This window comes from Brachyhypopomus gauderio, chromosome 3 (genome assembly GCF_052324685.1).
Source record: "Brachyhypopomus gauderio isolate BG-103 chromosome 3, BGAUD_0.2, whole genome shotgun sequence".
Lineage (NCBI taxonomy): Eukaryota > Metazoa > Chordata > Actinopteri > Gymnotiformes > Hypopomidae > Brachyhypopomus > Brachyhypopomus gauderio.
In genome coordinates, this window is record NC_135213.1 from 11,478,326 (window position 1) to 11,501,222 (window position 22,897).

General features: G+C 44.5%; 1 protein-coding gene across 8 annotated transcripts in view; it reads right to left on the reverse strand.

Moving 5' to 3' along the window:
* camk2g1 (calcium/calmodulin-dependent protein kinase (CaM kinase) II gamma 1) overlaps positions 1-22,897 on the reverse strand; it is a 52,084-nt gene that overhangs the window by 6,455 nt on the left and 22,732 nt on the right. For 2 of the 8 annotated variants that reach the window (XM_076999517.1, XM_076999515.1), the window contains exons 3-17: positions 20,169-20,228; positions 13,862-13,916; positions 13,314-13,379; positions 11,388-11,460; positions 9,531-9,633; positions 8,204-8,287; positions 7,861-7,955; positions 6,939-7,061; positions 6,580-6,663; positions 6,416-6,458; positions 5,720-5,782; positions 2,446-2,486; positions 1,511-1,597; positions 356-400; positions 142-199 (exon numbers count right to left, since the gene is read on the reverse strand). In XM_076999517.1, coding sequence (XP_076855632.1) covers positions 142-199; positions 356-400; positions 1,511-1,597; positions 2,446-2,486; positions 5,720-5,782; positions 6,416-6,458; positions 6,580-6,663; positions 6,939-7,061; positions 7,861-7,955; positions 8,204-8,287; positions 9,531-9,633; positions 11,388-11,460; positions 13,314-13,379; positions 13,862-13,916; positions 20,169-20,228 — 1,080 coding nt within the window. The remainder of the gene's footprint in view (positions 1-141; positions 200-355; positions 401-1,510; positions 1,598-2,445; positions 2,487-5,719; positions 5,783-6,415; positions 6,459-6,579; positions 6,664-6,938; positions 7,062-7,860; positions 7,956-8,203; positions 8,288-9,530; positions 9,634-11,387; positions 11,461-13,313; positions 13,380-13,861; positions 13,917-20,168; positions 20,229-22,897) is intronic. The other 6 variants (XM_076999519.1, XM_076999516.1, XM_076999521.1 and 3 more) reach the window with 3 other exon arrangements.

Genomic DNA, 22,897 nt, shown 5'->3' on the forward strand with positions numbered 1-22,897 from the left:
GTGTAAGTGTTTCAAGATGAAATGGTGATAATGGCCAGGGCTTGACGAGCGGAGAGATTTCTATTATTACAGCAGCACCGAGAGTGGCGGGGCTCCACGGTGTCAGAGGCATGCTGGGAAGAGCCAGGGAGGCTCGCGTACCTTTGCTCCCTTTCAGGTCCTCCTCCTCGGTGGTGGTGTTACAGCTCTCTGTGGAGCCCTGCAGAGCCATAAAGGGAAGATGGAAAGAGAATGACAGAAAGAGTGTTGGGGGGGGGGGGGGGGGGGGGGGGGGGTCAGAAAGTGTGTTATATCACAGTACTACATCTTCTGACTATTTCACTTTTGCCCTGCTATACACAGCGAAAGGGCTCACCTTGGTACCATCTGCTGGATTGTGTACTACTGTAGTCTGAGGCTCCTGCAGGATTTAATACCAACAATAATTACATTCGGTTCCACAGTGTCCTTTAGCCAGATGAAAGACATGCATTACAATCAAACTCAATGGAGAGATACACGGTCTGCTTGTGTATTGTACAATACACAAGTTTAGTTAAAAACAAATGGTGAGACAAAGAAATGGGTTAGGTCTACACAGCCATGTTTGAGGGCTTCAAGTACTGCTGTGTACTGCTCACTTCTGTCTCATGGACTTTGCCATGTGACAGAGGTGATCAAATATGAAGCCTTTATGAGTAATGAGCAAAGAGCAGTAAGGGAGAAGGATCACTGTCATTGTAGAGCTATCATTTTCCCTACACCGTTCCAATTTGTCAAGGTCAGCGTCATTTTTCCAAAATCGTGCTCTGGCAATACGTGTTGTAGCCAAGCATGTTGGATGGTAGTTCATCTGCGAGTCCCGTGACTGGTGAGCGGGACAGAGGTCAGAGGTTAACTGTAGGCTTTAACAGCTCGTGTCCAGGTCCCAGGGTGCCCTTTACACAGCTGTCTGGACGTCGAGTACAAGCCCAGTCCATTTCAAGTGTCAGTCCGCTTCCCACTGCCTAGCCCCTGGGTACAAGGCCATCGTTTCTTGCACTGCGAGTAAGAAATTATCACTCTCATGCAGTGAAACTGCATCTTTCCTAAGATTTGTTTTATATACCAAATTTCCTTCAAATTCCTGCCTCCATGTAAGCTTGTTGATGATCAATCTTAGTCTTTTTCTTGATTTTTGTCCAGAGAGCATGGTCAGAGTGTTTGGTGATGAAGGTATGCTATTCTTCACCAGGAACCCTATCTATATGTGGGGGTGGGTGTGTGTGTGTGTGTGTGTGTTATACGTTATTGTGTTACACGTCAGTGAACAGGTGGACGCATGTCAACTTATAAAACACTGGCTAACAAACAGGACATGAAGCAACATCAACCAAAACTTAAATGACTACATAAGACAAGCGAGCAACAAAAATGCACAGTACAAATGACCGACACGACACAAACCTCAAAGACCCCTTAATTAAATCAAGAATACAACAGAATGAAGTAACATCTACAGCACGGCACACTAGGTATGGATGAAGGGTACCATTGTTGTAGAGGAGGCTGTGTTGCTCTCCTTCAGGGCACTCACTACAGCACTCACTACACTGTTTTTAGTGTTGTTTGTCTGTGGCTGCAGCAGAGAGGAGACACACATTTTCCTTTTCAGAGACATAGGTCACATGACTAGGGCACTTGACTGGCATGCAGATGTACCAATCATGTTGTGAGGGGGGAAAAATGGCCTAAATAAATTCATTCATGTTACATTGACAGCACACGTGTATGCATATTTATTTTAAAAAAAGTTTATAAATTAGTTTTTAGTTACTGATAATGCACACAATGCAATGCTTACAATCTGTAGAACCTGTAGAGTATACTGGTAAACAAAAAATGTAACATAACCAAGCTATCAATCACGTTCTCTGCACAAAGGGTTATTTAACCTTTGCTGAAACCTTGTATTCAGCATCTAGTGATCAGACTCAAACATACAGACACCCCCCCCCACCACCCCCACTGCTCAGTGGGATTAATCCAACAAGCCCACGTCTGCATCACATTCATCACAGCAACCCCTGCTCCCATTTGTCAGTAAAAAATATACAAGCAGAGAAGATTTAACATCTAAAACTCTGTTAACGTTGTTCATACCATAAGCTCAACGTATTGTACGTTTGACCTGCTGACCACATTTCCAATATGATCACAGTTTAGTATTATTAATACTAACTATTATTAACAGTATTATTAATACTAAGTAATACTAACTAACTATTCAAGCTTTCCATTCACTTTGGAGCCTCAAAAACCAAGGTGCTCATTTCTATGCTCTTCAAAGTAGACAAATGTTAAGAATTATTGTCAAACATGTTAAAGGATAGTAACACATGCCAGAACAGGAAAAGTATATTACTTAAAAAAAACAGTACCCTTGTATAGACTGAACGAAAAAAAAAACAGCAATAAAAGGCTTACCTTAACTCCATCTGCTTTTTTGTTGAGTAAACTTTTGCATGCTGTAAAAAATGCGGATAGCCGGAATTAATATATAACAAGCGAAATGTTTTAAACTAAGAGATCATCAGCCATCAGCCATGGATACACCATGTTACAAAACCTTTCTATTGCAACCAGTGTTGCTACTGTCCTGGGCTAGCTTGAAAAATGTTGAACATTTAAAAAATCCCCACAACTTGAATTTTATCATATCCATACACATCAAATATACACACTCATCATAGCTGAGAACTGACATTGTAAACTACCATGAAGTGCTTCAAAGAGAAGGCTTCCCTGAGATTCACTTTTATTTAATTAATTCATAACTTCATAATGAATCATCTATTTCATGCTAAAATGTGTTTTTTTGCTTTAAAAGCAGTTAGAGAATTAAATCATTCTCTATTTGAGACTACAGGCACAATGAAGGAAAAATCACGACTAATGTATACAATCGATTTCCTTTAAATGCAACCATAATTTCCCCCTGGTCTGATTTAGAGGTCTCAAGGCAGTATATGTGAGTAAGTCTTGATACACTGCAAACTGCATTCCATGCTAATGGGTATGGCTTGTGTGGGGCATTAGCAAATCTATATAGCACTGACCCTTTCAAGAACACACATCCACAAACACCAATGTCAAAAGCTTCGCTCCCAGTAGCCTCATTATGTTCCTTACCTTCCATAAACAAGTGGAAAGGAAGGATGAAGAGGAGGATGGCAAGATTGAAAGAGAGAAACAACAATCAGCGGTTGGAGAGAGGAGGGTTGGGGGACTAGGATGGTGGCAGGCATTACTCATTTAACAACTTTGTCAGTGTATCATGCCGCACTCAGTATGGGGTGAAAAGTGCTAGTGTTCGGTGCAATTTTTTACCATTCAGCCAGCCATGCAGTGCCAACGAAGTAACAACTACAAGTCCCATAATGCATCACCACATAATTATAAGGGTACCTCTAATTTATTATAAATTTCAACTTCTACTGTATATAATAAGACCTCAAAGGAATGCAAGCCATGCCTGAAAAAAAACTGTATTCCTTCCTCTTTTTCACATTTAAACAATACAGTGGAGACTGGAACGATGAAGTTACGTCATGACTAGATTAATCAGAAGCTAGGTTGCTTTCACACATCCAGACTTAACAAGATAAGGAAGGAATGTTGCCTTCAGACAAGGCCTGATGTGTATGTAACATTACCATTCTTGTGTCAAGATACATACTGTAACGAGGTATAAAATTATGTTAACCCAATTGGGTTTACTGCACTCTGTGTGGTTTTGCATAGTGCTTTTGAAATACATGAAACTTAGAGCTCAAAAATGACACAAGAAGGGCATTTAAAAGCATTTAAAAGAACCCTAAACAGAAGCTGTGAGATATAATGAGATTGTTGGACCGCTTGCAAGCAAACCAACAGCGAAGAGCAAACAGTTCTTTTACCTCACATAACCTGATTCAGGCAAAACCAGAGACATGCCAAAAGATCTATTAAGCAGCAAGTCTCAGAAATTAGTCAAACATTGTTAGCAGAGTAAAATTATCAAGGATAGAAACAGATGAAAACGTTTAATGCTGTGAATTTTACAAGCACCTAGTTTCTATAAAAAATATAAAGGTATATTGAACACATACTACATACAGTTGAGACTTGGTGGACAGACCTTGACTTGGTGGCTCCAAAGTAATTAATGTCAAGTAATCACTACAGTAAGAGTATAACTAATCATGAACACGAACCCCACACCATGCAAACAAACCGTACAATAGCCTAGGCATTACAATGGGAGAAGTAAAGCTTCTAAACTCAAAAAGAAAATCACAAAAGTCAACTTTGTGATCAATGTTTTGCATCAACATGACAAAAATACATAAAGCACCGTGTTTAAAATACATAAACGCATAAAGTGAACTCCACGTCTGCTACGAGGTCCTCGGACACTGCGATCGAACGCTCCGTGTTTTCGTGCACCTAACACCTGTGTGTTCCTCCCGTCTCTTCAGAAGCATGAGCAGCATCGTCTGTCTGACCTCCAGTGGGCCTTCTGAAACGTCGACCACCTGGCGCGTGCTGGAAGCCAGCGGCCACCGTACACCGGGTCTGACGGTTGGCAGCAAGCCAACCCCGCTCCTGCCCGTCCATGTGGCGCACACCCGCACTCTCAGCAAGGGGGAGGTGGAGGTGGGCATTGCAGGGATTGGTAGGGGGGGCAATGACAGCTAGGCCAGGTCTGCTTTGGCAACAGATGAGAGACCACAGTCTTAAAAAAACCTTGCCTCCAGACCTCCTTCCCCTAGCCCAGGCTGCACTGCCCCAAGCCTGGGCGAAGAGAAAGAGTGGAGCAGGGTTCCACATCTCCAGCTAAAGCAGAGGCAGCCTGAAAGCACTTTTCTGCCATAAACTGCAGGGAGGAAGAGGAGCTAAAATGGCTCTATAATGTGAAGAAGAAAAAAGAAAAAAAAACCAAGCAAAAAAAAGAGGAGAGCGGTGACTCCAACCGAAGCAGAGACCTACGAGACTCTTGCTGCCATGCAAGATAATACATGCTGGCTGGCGGTGAGCTGTCTCACTGCGGCGGGTGTTCAAATGATTGCAGTGAGGCGATATTGATCAGACTATTTCGCCTGGAGCCTCGGCGTTAAAAATTTGACTCAGCTAGAAAGAGGGGCCACTGAAAGCAGCGATGTGGTGCAATCTAGTTACTTATAAAAAGCACAATGACGCTTATTGTAACCTGAGGAGAGCCAAGCAAATGCAGGGATCAACATAGTAAACTAAACGTTTACTTAACGTTTACTAAACGTAACGTTTACTAAAAGCTATTAACACTGAAGAGTTTATAAAAGGGGCATGGGTCTGCTCTTTGTCTCTGGATAAACCAAACGAAAGCTTGTGTGAATTAAAAGTCTAGGGAAGCGTATGGCACATGCAGACAGCACTGGACTCTACTGTGATCGTGATGCACGTTCACCTCCGCGGATATCTCGGTGAGATTTGCATGGCATACGTACGTATGATAAAAAAAAAAAAATTCAGCAGACCACATTCTCATGTATGAACCTGAAGACTCATGAAAGACTCGTGTGCTCGTTTGTGCGATGACACGGCACAGCGGGCTTCCATTGGTGGCATGCTGACTGTGGGCGGAGCAATGGGAGGGTTGGGGCTATAAGGACATGGAGGACGGGGCTCAAGGCCCTCCCCCCTCCCCGGTGGCGAGGCGAGGAGATGCACGCTCACATACCTTCCTGTGCGAGGGCGGCAGTGCTGGTGGTGGGAGCAGCAGGGCTGGTATGCTGCCGGCCCACTATTGGACAGAGAGGCGTTCAGTTGGATGGAGCTATAAAAAAATTATATCCCCCTGAGAGAAAGTGGACTAGGACTTTCTCTGTACGATTCAAAAATAAATTCAAGCTCACGTAACACTTTATTTCGTAACTGTTAACAAAATCTGATTTTTTTTTTTCCCAGTCAGAAAGTCCAACCTGTTAACCTGCATTACCAACACAAAAACAGCAAGAGAAAAAGTTTCAAAAAAATGTCCAGAAAGTAATAGTGTTCACCTAGCGTATCATCCAAATATTGGAGCAAACGAATCAAAGAGTGGAGAATCAAGGACAGAGCATTTCTCAATATATACACTGCTGTAAAGAGTAAGTGTTGGTGGAGAAGGAATGTAATGACACTGTTTTAGCTACACAACTTTATAAAACTAGCACAACAAAAAGTTTTATCTGTATCCCCAAGTTAACCACACAAGTCCATAACTTAACACATTAGCAAACCAGGCCTTTGTTTAAGATTTTTCAGACCTAATACTTCCCCATTGTGTAGTAGAAACGCCATCTTAACTTCTGACTTGCAGCACGATGAAGAGGATATAGGAGATTTGGACTTGAATCCCTACCTGATCGTGAGCAAGCAAGAGACAAGGACCAACCTGAAAAGTTTCTGGAAACAAGCATAGTGGTAAGGATGGCTCCCTGAATGGAGAGAAGACGAAAGAGATGGCCTGTGTTAGATTACACCCATCACCTGCAGGACACAATATGACAAGGTTGAGCCCCAGCAGCTAATGGACAGGATGTTTTAATAGATCTGTACCTTCAGTTTTCTCCGAGCATTGAACTTGCGCAGACACTCCACAGTCTCCTGGCGATGCATCATGGATGCCACTGTTGACCGTTGCTGAACAGAGAAAATGGACAAACAATGAAGACCAGCTACTGGATAACACCTAAAAGCTCTTGGACCAATATACAGAACACTCACCAACAAGACAATCTTAACAAGTAAAGCATAGACACATATTTCCAATCATTTCCTTCTTAACTAAAGGTTATAAAGGGTTACTGGATTCAGTGAGCTTGGGTGGTTTGACTGCGAGCCGCTGCTGAGTTTTTTAATGGATTCCTGCATCCCAGGGCTTGTTGGAAATGTAGTTCTAGGCAGCAATTACTTACGCAGACCCATGGGTGCTTGAGGGCCTGTTCGGCAGTGATCCTCTTGGCTGGGTTGATGGTTAGCATCTGGTTGATGAGGTTCTTGGCCTCAGGGGTGACGGTGTCCCACTCGGGCGAGGGAAACTACAGGGAGTCGGAAAATGGTGTATTTGATATGTAACCTATATGCACACGAGCAAATGCTTCAAGTTCTTTTCCCACACAGCAGGATGCAGGCACAGACACACATACTGCATTGCCCCAGCTGGAGGGGAATCAAATCAGGGGTAGGGCAGCAAGGAAAGGCGGACGCCTTGCACCGACGCGCCCCATATCCACTCCAGTCACGGGCCGTGCTACAACAACGGCAGGGTTCCTAATCACATTACTTCCACATATTAGCGTCTCAGCGCCTCACTGAAACCCAAGTTATTAGCTGGACAGGACAGGGGCACCAATCAACCACCGAGAACCTCCAGAAAGCTCCCGTTGGGCAGATACTCGTGCCAGGAAGTAATTTTCAGTCGTGCTTCAAGCTATGAAGTAAGGTGCAAAGCGTACGAATATACATTATACTTTGGGGTGATATTTTTCTTCTTTTTTTGTGCTTTATAAAAACGTACACTGCAAGCAATAGGAAGGGGCCTGTTCCACCTCTGTGCAGTAAATCATCTCTCTGCAATGCGTCAGAGAACGTATGACAGGATCAATAGCACCAGCGTAGCTCTCAATTGCACCCAGTCAAAACAGCCAGCCTGTCAGACGGCCCAACCAGGCACAACACATTTCACATGGAAGGAGCCGGCACGCCGCACTATAAGACTACGCAATGCCAATAAGGTAAGCAGACGAGGCAGGCGTCACTGAACTCCAGGGGTAAGAGGGTTTACAGACTGGTGACCTGGGTTCCACGAGCACCTCACTACGAACAGCCTGTACTCACATCATAAGCTCCAGCCTTGATCTGCTGGTACAGCTTGTGCTGATCTTCATCCCAGAATGGGGGATAACCCACTAGCAGAATATAAAGGATCACTCCTGAGAGCGAGAGAGACAGAAGGGGAGCAAGCAAGAGAGAATGAGAGCGAGAGAGAGAGAGAGAGAGAGAGAGAGAGAGAAAACAGGGTGTTTTAGTTGAGCTGTATGTTGTACTGGTTGAACAAGGATAACAAAAACAGAATGAAAGCTCTCGTCATAGTTCATAGTCCAACAGAAACTAAAACGATGGCAGATTTTTGGTATGTATGCGACCCCTGGACAGGTGAAAGAAAGAGCAAAGAACTCACCACATGCCCAGATGTCCACAGGTTTACCATAGGGGTCTTTCCGTAGGACCTCTGGAGACAGGTAGCCAGGGGTGCCTGCAAAACCTGTCCCAAACATAACAACCATGACACGGCTTGGATCAATGGATTCCTGTGGTTCAGCATATATCTGCTGGTTATGAAGTAAAATGGCAGAGCCAAGGTAATGGCTAACATTAAAGGATATTTGGTATATTCTGTGGAATAGCAACTACTTTGGGTCTCTTGCAGTTGGTTGGCCATATAATGTTTTGGGTAATTTAATATTTGCGGTAATTTGCCCAAATTCCATGATCTGGCCAAGTGATTCACAGCTAATCTGAGGGTTAACAGTAGTTTTCTTACTAAGCTGTTATAGGGCACTCAGTTGAAAGCCAGCTTCCCTGACCTTTTAATCATAAGCCAGCATAGTTCTAATATAATTTGTATCATTATTTACTTTTATATCATTGAGGTCTATACGGTCTATAAAAATTCATTATAGTTTATCTTGTTTCGTTCTTTGGTTTCTTTAATATCTAGTGCATTGCTACATTAACCCTAGAAAGCCCCCATCCCTGCTGAAAAATATAACCAATAGAGTAATAGTCTTGTAGTAAATCATGTCATATATGACAGCATTGTATTACACTGTAAATCTGGAAGTGTGTATATATGTGTGTGTTGTGAAGGGAAGTGAGGCAGTACTCCTTTTTAATGGCCTGAGCATAGCAGTGTTTTACACACCCACTTACTCCATGAAACTCGGCAGCCCACAGCAGGTCAGAGAGCTACAGCGGCGGTGAGCCAACATGGCCGCTGAGCCAACATGGCCGCTGCCGTGTGCTACTGTGCTGGCTGGGCTCCTGGGGAGTTATGGCTGGCCACCGCGCAGGCTCGGAGGAACTGCTGGTGCTCAGGAGACTGTTCAAAATGGGCCTCTGTGTTGAAGTTCACTTCATTTATCATCATGATCCATGATCCAAATTGAATTTCCACTTGTAATAACTGAAAAGGATTTGAGAAGCCTGCATCTTAACGCAATAGAGATGAGTTAAGACTTTCTGCCTTCAGTACCCTTTTCACACCACAAAAGAGTCGATGCGAAATAGTGATAGCTAGCTTGAGGCAAGCTTCTCTGTCGGGGGGGGGGGGGCGAGATCAATTTAGGACGCGCTGGCAACTTGAAGAAAGCAGGCTCTTCCCCAGTTCCTCTAAAATCAGTAGTGCAGAGGTCGATTCATCTTTGAAAGGATGCAGAACGTGTAGGTTGAGCGGGCAGGGAGTGAAGACGGCTATGTTGACCAACATCAGCCACTCGGTGTCTTACCGAACCACGCCTGCTGGTCTCCCTGCACCTCGATGGCAAGTCCAAAATCAGCCAGCTTCACTGCAGCTCCCTTCATCTTACTGGCCAACAGCAGGTTCTCGGGCTGCGCGCGCACACACACACACACACACACACAAGATGCGATCGTCCCTTAAAAGAAGACCTTGAATCAACAGTGCGCACTTGTGTACAAAACTCGAGGGGGGGAAGAGACGGTTTGTTAGTGTTTGTAGTGAAGACGTGCACGCTCGGATTAAAAGGCTGTATTTGAAATAAACACCCTAAGCAGCAATATGAGGAGGCCAGAACCCCTGTGCGGAAGCAGGGCTGCCGAGAGACCATACCTGTTGTGACGCAGGGGGTGGGGGGTATTAATGCAGGGGGTGGGGGGTATTAATGCAGGGGGTGGGGGTATTAATGCCTGGGGCCCAGGCGGCACTAGGTGAGGGACTGTCTGGAACATTCCAGAGTCCAGAAGTCTGACATTCCTTGTTAGGAACTCCTTGCCTGCAAGTATGCACCCCCCAACACGCAGTAACGCAGCGAGAATCTCTTCTACACAAATATACACGGAGGTATTCCACCATTGCTTTGAGTACTGACTGCTGCATGTGCACACATGTGTGGTGCTCATTAGAGACTGTGTCAGTGTGTTGGAGGCAATCCTTCACATTCCTATCTAAGGCTAAATAAAAGCTTCCTTCCTTAAGATACCCGGGCCAGTTAAACATATGGATTTCTCTGCACATAAATCAAGCTGGATATTCTTTTTTTTTCAGTACCTGTTAACATGAATATTTTTTAGCAAGAAAATCTAGCTTTTACCTTTTTATTTGCTAAAAATAGACAAATCAAGCTTAATAAGTTGCACGTAAATTCACGGCTCACGAGACAGCTGAGGGATGTGTCTCAGAGCGAAGTCCAGGTCCACTCTGACCAACAGATGGGTGAGACCTGGACATGTAGCTCGTCCTCCTGTCCCTTCAGCCTGGAGGAGAAGCAGCCGCAACAGTTGTCATATCACGTCCGTCACCATGGCAACTCAAAGGGCACATCTCTGCTCTGCTGCATTGGGTTCTCTCCGCCTCACGTCCACACACACACACACACACACACACACACACACACAGGCGGTGCGTGCTCACATCTGACGCAGGCACTGCAATAACACAGCCATGCTATGCGTGCTGTGAGTAAGATCACATCTTTTCTAGTTCCTCACCACGACGCAGAGCTGGCGATGAGCTCACACACTTCTAGCAGGGAGGCATGTCAGCTCCACAGATAAATGTGACAGCACAATCACCCCCCCCCCCCCCCCCCCCCACCCCCCACCCTGCCGAGCCCTGGTGGAACTCGGGGCGACACTGCTGATAGCCCCCAGGGCTCTACCAACCTACGTGACATTCTCCATTCCCGTTGACATATTCATCCCCTGCACACGTAACATGGGCCTTCCAAAGACAGCAGGGTTTAGGGTAGTTTCAATGCTGGGGGTGAACGAGAGCATTTTCACTAATGAAAACAGTCCATACACCGCCCTGATCCCTTCAGCAGGTATGCAGCCCTGGGTTCATGGGTTAAGTGATTTTAAAAAATCCTGAACACAGACTGAGCTCTTAAAAGACAAGATTTTTTGTCAAAATCTACAATATGCAAGTATTCCGGTAATTTAACTCAAAGTGCACTAGTAAGACATGCAGCATACTGTGTGTGTGTGTGTGTGTGTGTGTGTGTGTGTGTGTGTGTGTGTGTGTGTGAGAGACGCAGGGCATCCCCATAGATGCACTCCGAGGCAGCCCAATTGTGGTAGCGTGTGGTAGAGTGTGGTTGTCGTGGCGACCGACACCCGCTCACCTTGAGGTCTCTGTGCACGATGTCGTGCTGGTGAATATGATTGACACTCTCCAGGATCTGACAGATGCACTGGCTAGAACACAGAGAAAGAGGAAACCACTAATTAAGCAGAACCAAAATCACGAGAGAAGAGAATTCACGCAAAAAAAACCTCAAAATGCTTAAAGAGTGTGTGAGCCACGGTGTCACAAATAAAGGGCAACACAAGATCCAAAACGTCTATTCTTTATTACGGTGTTATTTACCCACTGATGAAGCTCTATCTGATTACCACCAAATGATGCTAACTGCAGAATTGATGGAGGAGTATGATCATAGCGCAGCTGTTTATCAGTCTACAGCTGACCACACTTCAGCCACCCAGATGGGTAACTTTGTTACAGCAATAAAGCAAATTGAATTGAAGTGACATTTAAGAAGACCGAATGGATAGAGAAGGGGAGGATGAGACCGGCAGAAAATAAATAGAAGGCAGGATAAATAAGGAAGAGAAAGAAAGGCAGTGGCGAGCAATGTGGACGCACACATGAAAGCGCAGAAACAGAACATGAACGCTATTTTTGACAGACCAGGGTAGCAATTCTCTTTGCCCAAATTTGGTTGAATTTGAAATACCAGCATTCCACTCCCAGGCCAGCAAGCATCCAGTGCTTTGCAAAGATCTCTTTGTTTCACATACACACACACACACACACACACCCTCACATGCATGAAATCACGAACGAATATAGCACCGGCTCCTATATGATTGGTGTCTGCCGGACCGAATCACAGCGCAGATTCTGGTGCCACTTAAGAGACAGGTCGGTGAAAAATAATATTTACACTGACCCTGAAGTCAACAGCAACAGCAACCTCTGAAAATAAGTTGCATGCCCACAAACTTCTCAACCGCATCCAGTCACATTGATGACGTGATGTTTGAGTCATTGAGTTATTATGCATCCTAAAACCCATCAAACCTTAAGACTTGGAAAAGGGTTGAGTTAAGGAGTTGGTTGGATAACGTTGGAGCTGAGAGAAATATGTGGGCATGTATTTTATGAAGGTTTGCTTTGCTGTTGACTTCCAGTTATCCTAGCAATGTTAGCAGTTTGCAGCTTTTTTAATAAACTGAAGAACAAAAAACTGGACTCCAACATGTCTTGAATGATAAAATAGTAATTTTATAATTTTTTTTTTTAAACAACACACTGTGGACTGAAAGCTTACCAAGCTAGCGCTCTGAAATGGATGGTACAGGCAACAAAAGCAACTAGCGCATGCCACGTTACCATGGCTAGTTAACACGTTGATGGTAGCAGACGCCTGCCGTTAGCCAGTACCTTAAACGCTATTAAAAGGAAGAAGAAAAAAAAAGAAAGAAAAAAATAGTAAAGACATTCCTAAAATATAATCTAGCTTTAGATTTACGCACAATCACCGTTTTAAAAGATACCCAACTAACTCACTACTGCAGACCCAGGAAAGGCTCCGCACTGTTCACGCAACACGGCCGCGTCCACAAACACCCCTTGTGATCTCAGGGCTTTCACTGCTTTTGGAAGACTACCGGGCTCTGCGGACCCAGCAGCACAGCGGGAGCAAAGTGAATGATGAAGAGGAGCAACTAGATGAAGAACGGCATGAGGGAGGAGAACAGACAACAAAAAATAAGGACGCAAAATCAAGAGGTGTGCGTGTGTGCGGGCGAGCGCACGCCTGGCCGTGTACAGGGGCACGGGGGGTCCATCTCCCAACGCCCCCTCTGCTGATAACTGACCAAATAATACCATTAAAAGAGCCTCCTCTCCTCACTCGTTCTGTGCTTTTAAACACGCACGTGATCGTCGGCGCGTGTGCACGTGTGTGCGTGCGTGTGCAAGTGACCCGCGTGCTGCAGGCTGCAGAGCAGTAACCAAGGCAACAGTAAATTGGAGCGCCCACCTCGCATCAGCCTCACTGTAATACTCTCTGGCAACGATGTCTTCAAACAGCTCGCCCCCGGTCACACTGCAGAGAGAGGGGTAGGAAGAGTGAGGGAGTGAGATGGGTGAACAGAATGTGGTAGGGTAGAAGATGGTGTGATTTGGAAACCAGGGAGTCCTAAGTACTCTCTCTCACACACACACACACACACACGCACGCATGAACACACAGGCACACACACCACCGCAGGCATGCACGCGCGCTCACCCACACCCACACCCACACCCACACACACACACACCATGACGCAGCAGTCACTTCTGGTTTGTACTAGCATGGTATTAGGCTATAGAGTTTGTAGGTCTTTTAGTGGGGGGAGTGGGGAGGGTGAAAATATACCAATGTTGGCCTTTTATAAAACATATAAATGGTGTAAGATCCATGTGCATCATATTGACAACAGCATATGAGCTCAGCTGGGTGATCAGATCTTTGTGCTAACGTTGTACATTATTTTATGATTCTGCAGTACACTTGTATGTGTGAGCAAATTCAGTCATACTCACAGGTCAAACACCAGGTAATGAAAACCTTCTTCTGCAATACTGTCATGGAGTCGGACTACAGAGAAAAACAGAGGAGGTATATTGAATATTAAGAAGTGTACAGAATCAAACATCATAACATCACAGTAATAGATAGCTACCATCTTCCATAAGAATCTCAATGAATCAACACATCACTGTGCACACAACCATGGACTGGAGATTTGAGCGTGAATGTATGTGCGTGTGCATTTCTGTGTCGTATTTGTAAGCGGTGTTTCACATACAGTGCCATACCCAGAGTGCAAGAGAGGGTAGGACAGAGTGGTAGAGACAGAGAGAGCGTCTTCGAGAAAGACAAGAATAAAGACAGAAGAAAAGGTCTGGAAAGAGGCAGAGAGAAACAAAAAGGTGAAACAGAAGACATGAGAAGTGCGTGTGTGCGTGTGTGTGTCTTTTGAGCAAACCCTGCCCAGAATAGCAGGAGATTTCAGAGAGCCCTGAGAGGAAGACCAACTTAGCAACTATGCAAAAGAACATAAGGAGGAAGGAAGGAACAAGCGGAGAAACTCACCAAGGACAGAAGGACAAAAGGACAGGAGGTCAGGAGGACAGAAGGACAGGAAGACAGATCAGGGCTGATGGAGCAGGTCCATCACAACTACTTGCATACATATACTACTTTGTGTTTGAAAGGTAAACATGGACATTGTTTTCTAAAAAAAATGTTTTTAATAATCTTACGAAATGAACATCCAAATCTGAATATGTAAAGCAGACCTTCCAAGAAAGACACTTTCATTATTTATTCAACAACAGTAATTTCTGTCTCAACAAACCCGCAAAAGTGCAAAAGTATGTGAACTCTTTGTTAGTAGCACCTCTTTTTACAGCCATTATTCCAACCAAACATCTTCAGTATCCACAAACGAGTGTCTCACATCTGCTTTTTGCCCACTCCTCCTTACAGAACTCCACCAGTTGACTAAGGTTGGAGGGACATTTGGTATGTACTGCGCACTTCAGATCTTACCACAGCATTACTATGGGATTGCGGTCCAGACATTGACTGGGTCAGTCCAAGGGGCAAGTCTTCTTTCTCTTAAGCCATTCCCTAGTTTTGCTGGAATTATTTGGATTGTGGTCCTGCCGCATAATCCATTTCTGTCACAGCTTCAACTCCTTGACTGATGGCAGGAGATTCTGGTCAAGAATGTGTTGATGGGCCTGGGAATTGATGGCTCCCTGGATAATATGGTGTCATCCAGGTCTGGATCTGGCCCAGACCTTCACATTTCCACCACCATGCTTGACTGTTGGGAGGACGTTTTTCTCTTCAGTGTTGACTTTTGTCCAAATATGGTGTCTGTGATTGTGACAAAGTAATTCAATTTTGGCCCGTGTCCAGTGAATGGACTTCCAGAAAGTCTCTGGTTTGTCCAAGTGCACTCTGGCAAAGTTTAAACGGGCAGCTTTGTTCTTTCTTGAGAGCAGATGCTTCTTTCTAGCAACTCTCCCATGTCTTCTGATTTTACACCTGATTGTAGACACATGTACATTTTGTCCCAGATGCTGCCACAGAGGTGGTGAGGTGTGACTTGGCATTTTTCCTGATTTATCATTTTTCTGGTGCTTCTTGGTGTAAGTGTTCATGGCCGTCCGCTTCTTAGTTTCGGGCAGAGTTACGGTGATGCTGAGTGCCTCCATTTGTAAATTATTTGTTCTACAGTGGGTGGACGGCGCTGGAATCTTTTGGAAATGGTCTTGTAGATTTGCCCAGACTGATGGGCCATTACCACCATCCATGGATATCTCCTTTCCTCTACGCATTGTTGGTGTGTGTGCTTTACACCTTGGCACGACAGTGGTTTGGTCGTTTTCCTCTCCCTTTTAATCAATGTGGCTCAAATCTTTTCCCAAGGATGTCTCCTTTGATTGGACTGCTTAATGGATACTTGAGTGCTCGCATGTGTTCCACTTAAATCTTTTACCTAATTGACGTTATCAATGCAGCTGTGGTTCATTTACTTTTGTACATGATCTGATTCCATGTTTCATGTGGTCTGCTAGCAACTCACATGGAATTAATGAAGATAAACTTGACATTTCATATACAAAAAATAATAATAAAATAATCATGGCGAAACAGAAAAATCTAAACTACTCAATGAGTTCACAAACTTGTCAATGTGTATTTTTATACATTTCGTATATATATAAAATTTTCTTTTCAATATTTTCTTTTCGTTTCAGATCATTGAGTTTTGTGAGCATTAGTTTAGAGCAGGGGTACTCAAATAGAAAGGATGACGGGCCACATTTTATTTTTTCAATCACTGAAGGGGCCGGTTACAGGGTGGGGGGGTTGGCGAACGCATTTGGGCGTCTGCTACCTGTTTGTTGTTGCCATAAAGGCAATCCCCAGCATCGTCTTGAGATCGCGGTGCGCGATTTCAAAATAAGAGCGGATAGCGTTATTGAAAAAAAAGATTCCTAAAAAAAATACACTTTTCAAAACAGCTCGCGGGCCAGAAATAGATAGCCCACGGGCTGCATGTGGCCCGCGGGCCGCTATTTGAGTATGGGGGGTTTAAAGCATTAGTACAGCTCGCAAAGTCCTGCCAGAGTATTGAGGTCTGGCCTTTGGTTGGGCCATATCTTTTTCTTGTTCAGCCATTCTATTGAACCTTTGCTGGTGTGCTTTGAATCATTATCCTGTTGCATGACCCTATTTCAGGCTCATGTTTGACTCTAAAATACTCAGGTATACAGCGTTGTTCATGTTCAACTCGGACCTGTGGCTACAAAAACAGCCCTAATAACCTTTCCACCACCATGCTTGATAATTGGTAATCAGGTGTTTCTGCCGATATGCCATGTTTGCTTTTTGCCAAGCGTGGCGCCATACAGCTCCACTTTGTAACCGTGCATTTCACACCCAGGCCTCTGAACCAATCTACCCCTCAGAAACTAATATGCAGAAATATAGTATAAAGAGTCATTGCATCACAGATAGATAACTCCTGTAGCCTTAATAAATTCCTTTATTGAATGAACAAACCAGGGGTGAACAGGTCTCCTTCTACTGCAGCTATAGCTGTGACACACAAGAAAACACCAATAATAACCTCATAAACTTGCATTATTATTTAGGGAAATAGCAACATTTCAGATTATCCGTAAGCAAAATCCATCCTCATCTCTTTCCTCAAAACAGTTCAATTACTCTGTCATACCGATTATCCGTGCGCTTCAGTTCCATCAAGAAGTCCTTCTATCGCCATCAAAGCAAATGATGATAGGAAACTACTACCATCAACTACGACGTGGTGGACAAATCTGCTTCCTGGTTGAGACAGGCTAGCTAGCTTCGGTGTTGTTCGACCTTTTGTCTAGTACGTCTCGAAAATGGCATTGGAAGAAAATCTGCCACCAAATCTATTTCTTCTTCTGCTATCGTGGGGTGACAAAACAGCTAGATTGGACCGATCTAGACTATCCAACCAATGGGTCTGAACACGGTGATGTTGCCATATTGGTTCAGACAGAGCATTACGGAAGGTCTGGGTGTGAAATGGCACCCGGTCTCAGTCAGAATCGAATACAAGGTCTCACTCCTCACCTACCAGTGCATCTACGGAAATGGCTGAAAGATCTTCTCACACCTCAAACCTCCTCACAATCTCTCCGTTCTAAAAATTCGAACCACCTCCTTCCGCCAAGAACTAAGCTCAGCACAATGGGTGATGAGGTTTTTCTTCTGCCGCCCCTCGCTTATGAAATACCCTCCTTGATCATATGCGGGCACCACAGACTGTTGAAAGTTTTTTTAAAAAAAGGACTTAGCAGATTTTACCACTTAAAGAAATTGTTGGTTTTATGTGTTTCTATATCAGTGATTTTACTCTGTAGCACTTTGAAGTTTGTTCAAACAAAGTGTGTTACAAATAAAATGTATTATTTATTTATTTTGTGTTAGAGGGCCTGCAGGTTAAGGCCTCCGGGAAAAATTCTTTCACTTTGACCCTGCCTTGCAACAAATGATGGCTCAAATGTGATTGGTTAAATGCTTTAATATGAAAATACATGTCTGGAAACAGCACAATCAACAGAAAACCTCTAAAAGGAAGCGGACAGACCATTTGGAATTATTTAATAATTATTCTTGGACTAAATATACTGTAATCAGTTTGTGATTCTGATATTTTAGGTGAGTAGAGAAGGCCTTGCAGACCCTGATGGCCCATGTCCAAAGGACACTGTTCCAGATGAAAGTTTGTTGCCATGTTGCCATGCTCATTTTGGAAAGAAGAGGCTTTCTCCTGGCATCCCTTCCAACCAAACCATACATTAAGTATTTTCCTAATTCAGATTGTTTTTAAATGGCCGTATAACCCTTCTCTGATTGATGGGCAGCAATAATTGCTTAGCTAAGATCATTGCACGTCTTTCCTCCTTGGCATGCTAAGTGTCAACACACCGGAAAGTTCCAGATGTGCTTTGACCTCTGCTTTACTGGAGGTTCTCACCCTTGTTCACGATCAGTTCATCAAGGGCATCTGATTTGCATGGAGATTAACCCTCTTAATCCCTGCGGATGCAGTAAGGGCGGACCTAATGTTTTACACACGGTTTCTGCATTTTGGCCTAATCTTTGTGAAATAAATAATGAAATTGTGTAATTTGTCATGTTTTATTGCTCATTTGAGGTTGTATTTATCCAAATTTTAAGACCTAGTAAGCAGCAGATGATTTTTAATTATTCCCTTTATAACCACAAAATTTAAAGAGGGTGGACTTTGTTAATCACATAACTGTGTATACACACACACACACACACACAGCTAACTGTTGTCACAATCATTTTAGAATTCAACAGATTTGCACTTTAGTCACATTTTGGATTCTTTAGTTGTTTTGACTCACCTTTATCTTCTGTGCCACAGCACTAATTTATTTTTCTTATACCTTCACATATTTTTTGTTTCACCTTCCATTTTCATTTGTGTATATATAGTCTGACTCAATTATCCTGGATTCAAGGTTAATTGTATTCTGTATTTCTTTGTTAAAATTGCACAGTTATGCCAAACGGGAGGGGAGTGGGTGTGTGGACCATGTTTGTGCATGTGTATATTCGCAGGCCTACAGTGACGGCAGGAGAGAGGCCAAAGAGCTTCTAGTGCACGTTACTCCCCCCGTCACTCCACACATCACCCACTCTATTCTCCTCCACTGCTCCCTTTGTTCAGCTTTAATGTGCAGTCCAAGCAGAAAACATGTCAAGCTGTCCCTCTGAAAGAGAGCTCAGCCAAACGTAAAAATAAGGCAACCAAATTAACCAGGGGGGTGGAGCAGGGGGGCGTGGACCACATCCCAGCACCTGCAGATGATGGGACAACCATACGCAGGCTGTGCTGCATAGCAGCCCATTGACTTCTGCGCCATTTGAATTCTGAATACGTTTCACAGACAGAACAAGTTTGTCTCATCTGCAAATGCTTCTAAAACAAAAGCTTAATTCATTCATAGCATGCGTTCAGTAAATAGAGTTGATGCGAGCTACCCTCCATGCAGCTGTTGGAGGCATCTCTCCTCTGCATGGGAAGAGAGCTGGACAGCTGCTCTGAACATTATATTAGGCTAAGAGACTGTGACACAAGCTTTAAACCAAACACACCAAGAACCAGTTGCAGCACTGGACCCTAACGACCCGACGCCACACGAAACAGGTCCGGGGCCAGAGGGGTTCACCGCCAAAACGCTGAACGGTCCCTTTTATCCCTCCGAATGTTAAGCGGAGACATAATCCATAAGCAGGTGGTTAGACCAGGTGCCACTTCTTTTGTACCTCCATTCTTCTGTCTTCGTTATCTTCTCCCAGCCATTTTCTCATGGGCTCTCCTCCTTTCAGCACTCCTGTCTTCCAGGCCTTGCTGGTGATAATTACTGTGTTGGAGTGCGGAAGCCTCCCACACAGAGCGCCCCCTCGAGCTCCTACCAGATACCCACCTCCACCCGCTATTAATAGTCCCCTGTGCAAACTTTTCTCTCTCTGTCTCTATGCTTCTCTCCAATAATCGTCCTTCATTTCTCTCCTCACTGAAAAAAAAAGTGTGTGTGTGTCTGGCTTTTGGTCCAGGAAAAGATTCTGGCCCAATTCACTCATGGCAAGAACCTACGCACGAGCACACACACACACACCCCTCTCACTCCATCACTCTTTCTCTCTCTCTCACACACACACACACACCCCAATAGACACACATGTGTTTAAATACATACATACATAGAGCATAAGAAAGCAGTTTCCAAGTAGCACACTCACCAATGTTGGGGTGCTTGAGAAGACGACAGATTCGGGCCTCTCGTTCCAGTTTCTGATGATCTACAATAAAGAGCAAAGAAAGAACAGTTACAAAAACACACGTCCAATTCAGTTACTTCCCGGCTCCAAACAGAACAATGAGTGACCCAGTATACTGCACAGGTAAAACTTTGCCTAGCCCAGAGCAGTAGGAAGATTCACTCCAGACAGCAGGAGTAGGAGTCTAGCTCACTACCGGCACAGCACACCCTGCTGAACGCAACAACAGTCCTGTAGACAACAGTGGCGAGGCAATGTCAGACGTGCCTGTGTGTGTACTTGTGCCTGTGTGTGTACTTGTGCCTGTGTGTGTACTTGCACATATGTGCGTGTGTGTGTGTGCACGTATGCATGAACGAGACTGTGTCACCAAGCAAGTGCAACTGAAAAAGTAACGAAAGAACAGAAAGAAAGAGAAGGGGGAGAGGGACGGATAGAAAGGGACGGAGGGAGAGAGAGAGAACGTAGGGAGTGGAGGTTAGGGTGGTGGTGTTGGTTAGGCAGGCAGAGGCTTGTTCTCCGAGCTGCCGAGGGTGTCATTAGGGAACACTGCTGCGTTAGCACTCCTGCCTGCCTGGGCTGAACATATGGACGGCCCTCTACGCTCTTACGCCGTCTAATAAACACAGTCGTACACACACAGCCACACCTATACGCCCGATAGAACACACAAACGCACACAGACAACCGCACACTAGAACACAAACAAGCAGAATATGTCCAAGGTAACGTTTACTGGTCCGAACCCGGAGTGGCTGGATCAAACCAAAGCTGTGTCTTCATGATTTCCTGTTCACCTCAGGAATGGCCCGTCGCTTCGTGGTATGGCAAGATATTCATGCTTTAGTCTTAGCTATGCCACCGGTGCTGTAAGAGCAATACCTCTAACAAGCAGTGACTCATGTCCGTGATTAGCATAATACAAATTGCAGATCTATTTTGTTATTACTGCAATTCTCCACTGTTTTAGAATATCGTGCAGGTAGACCCTTTGGGCAGAAGACTGTGTGGGTCCCTGCGTGGGTATGTATGTGCATTAAAGAACAGAAGTGCTCTGTAAATGCAACAGCCAGGGAGGCGAAGGCTATCCCAAGGGCGGTTAGGAAAGCATTTACTGCTCAATCAAACAGAGAAACTGCATATTATAGAGTAAACAAGAAAGAAGGACCACACACAAACAAATAAATAACCCTCAAAAACAAGCGTCATGACTGTGGTTTATACTAAATGCCGAACTATCTGTTAATGATTGTACTTTTTAAAAACTGCTGCACAATTAGCATACACACATGCAGCCATGCGTCCATGCGTGTACTTCTCATTCTATACGACACTTTGAGGGGTTACTTTGGTAAGGTTATATGCATCAGCATGTGATGGCCTTTACCACACGACTCAAGTCAAGATGAAGTGGAGCTTTACTTTATTTAGAGAATGTAACCACAACACTTAATTGTCTACATTTGTGAAAGTGTGTGTGTGTGTGTGTGTGTGTGTGTGTGTGTGTGTGTGTGTGTGTGTGTGTGTGTGTGTGTGTGTGTTGGGGGGGCTGATCTACATCTGGTCTCTCGTCTCACTCTTCCTCTACTTCCTTGTTTCTGCTTATCGCTTTACTTCATTCTGATTCGCTGAGCTTCTCCCTCCCTCCCTCCCGCTCTCAAAACACACATGCCCACAATCACATGTACAAACACAGGCACACGCAAGCAACACGCATACATGCAACCACAACACACACACATACGCACACATACCATGCTCCAAACTAACAGAAAATCTATCATTCCCCAGCTTGGCCTGTGCCTTGACCCTTAACCCTTAGCATGTGATGAGCGTGAACGCAGCCCCTCCTCCTCCCCCTGGAGTTTCGCTGCCTGCTAACTCGGTCGCAGTGACAACATTCTGCAACTGCAGGAGCCCAGAGCCAGCATGGACACTCAGACATGCTAGAAGATCACAGACGAGCCTACAGGGCTACGCTCCAGGCCATACCGCACGCCTGACGAGGATGAGCAGGAGAAAGAGAGGAGAAAGACGGAGGAGGAGGCGCAGGTATGAACTGATAAAAGAACGGCTGAGGTGAAGGCAGTAAGACAGGGAGGACAGTGACGAAAGAAATGAGAGAGACAGACAGGAAGGAAGACAGACACTGGAAGAAAGAGGCTGATATGGCATCTGGAGACATGTAGAGGAAGCACTTCAACTACCAGTAACAAGAGAACTAGCTTATACGCCACAGTAAATACTCAGCTATCCAACCCATCATTCATCCAGCCCCTGTCTGTCATTTACATCCATTTACCATCAATAAAAATAGAACCCTGTCAAGATATCAATTTATTTACCTCAAAGTAAACCAATTATAATTCAATATTCCCCCGGAGACATGATGGCAAAAAGCACTTCTTTATAGCTTTATAGAAGTTCCTAGTGATAATCAATGGAAGCTGTGAAGGATGTGGGTTACCATTGTACTGCAAACATTCCTCCAGGCATTAGTGTGCTTGTTATTGGAATTAATCACTGGCAAATCTATAGGGATGAAGACATTATTACAACAGCTACTTACTCAATATTTGGGATTAACCATGTTACATCAGTGTGCAATTCTCTGCTTGATGTGGTTATAGCAGTCAGACCACACACTCCGGCCCTAAGCAGCATGGCTCACATGTGTGCTCTCTCTCAAA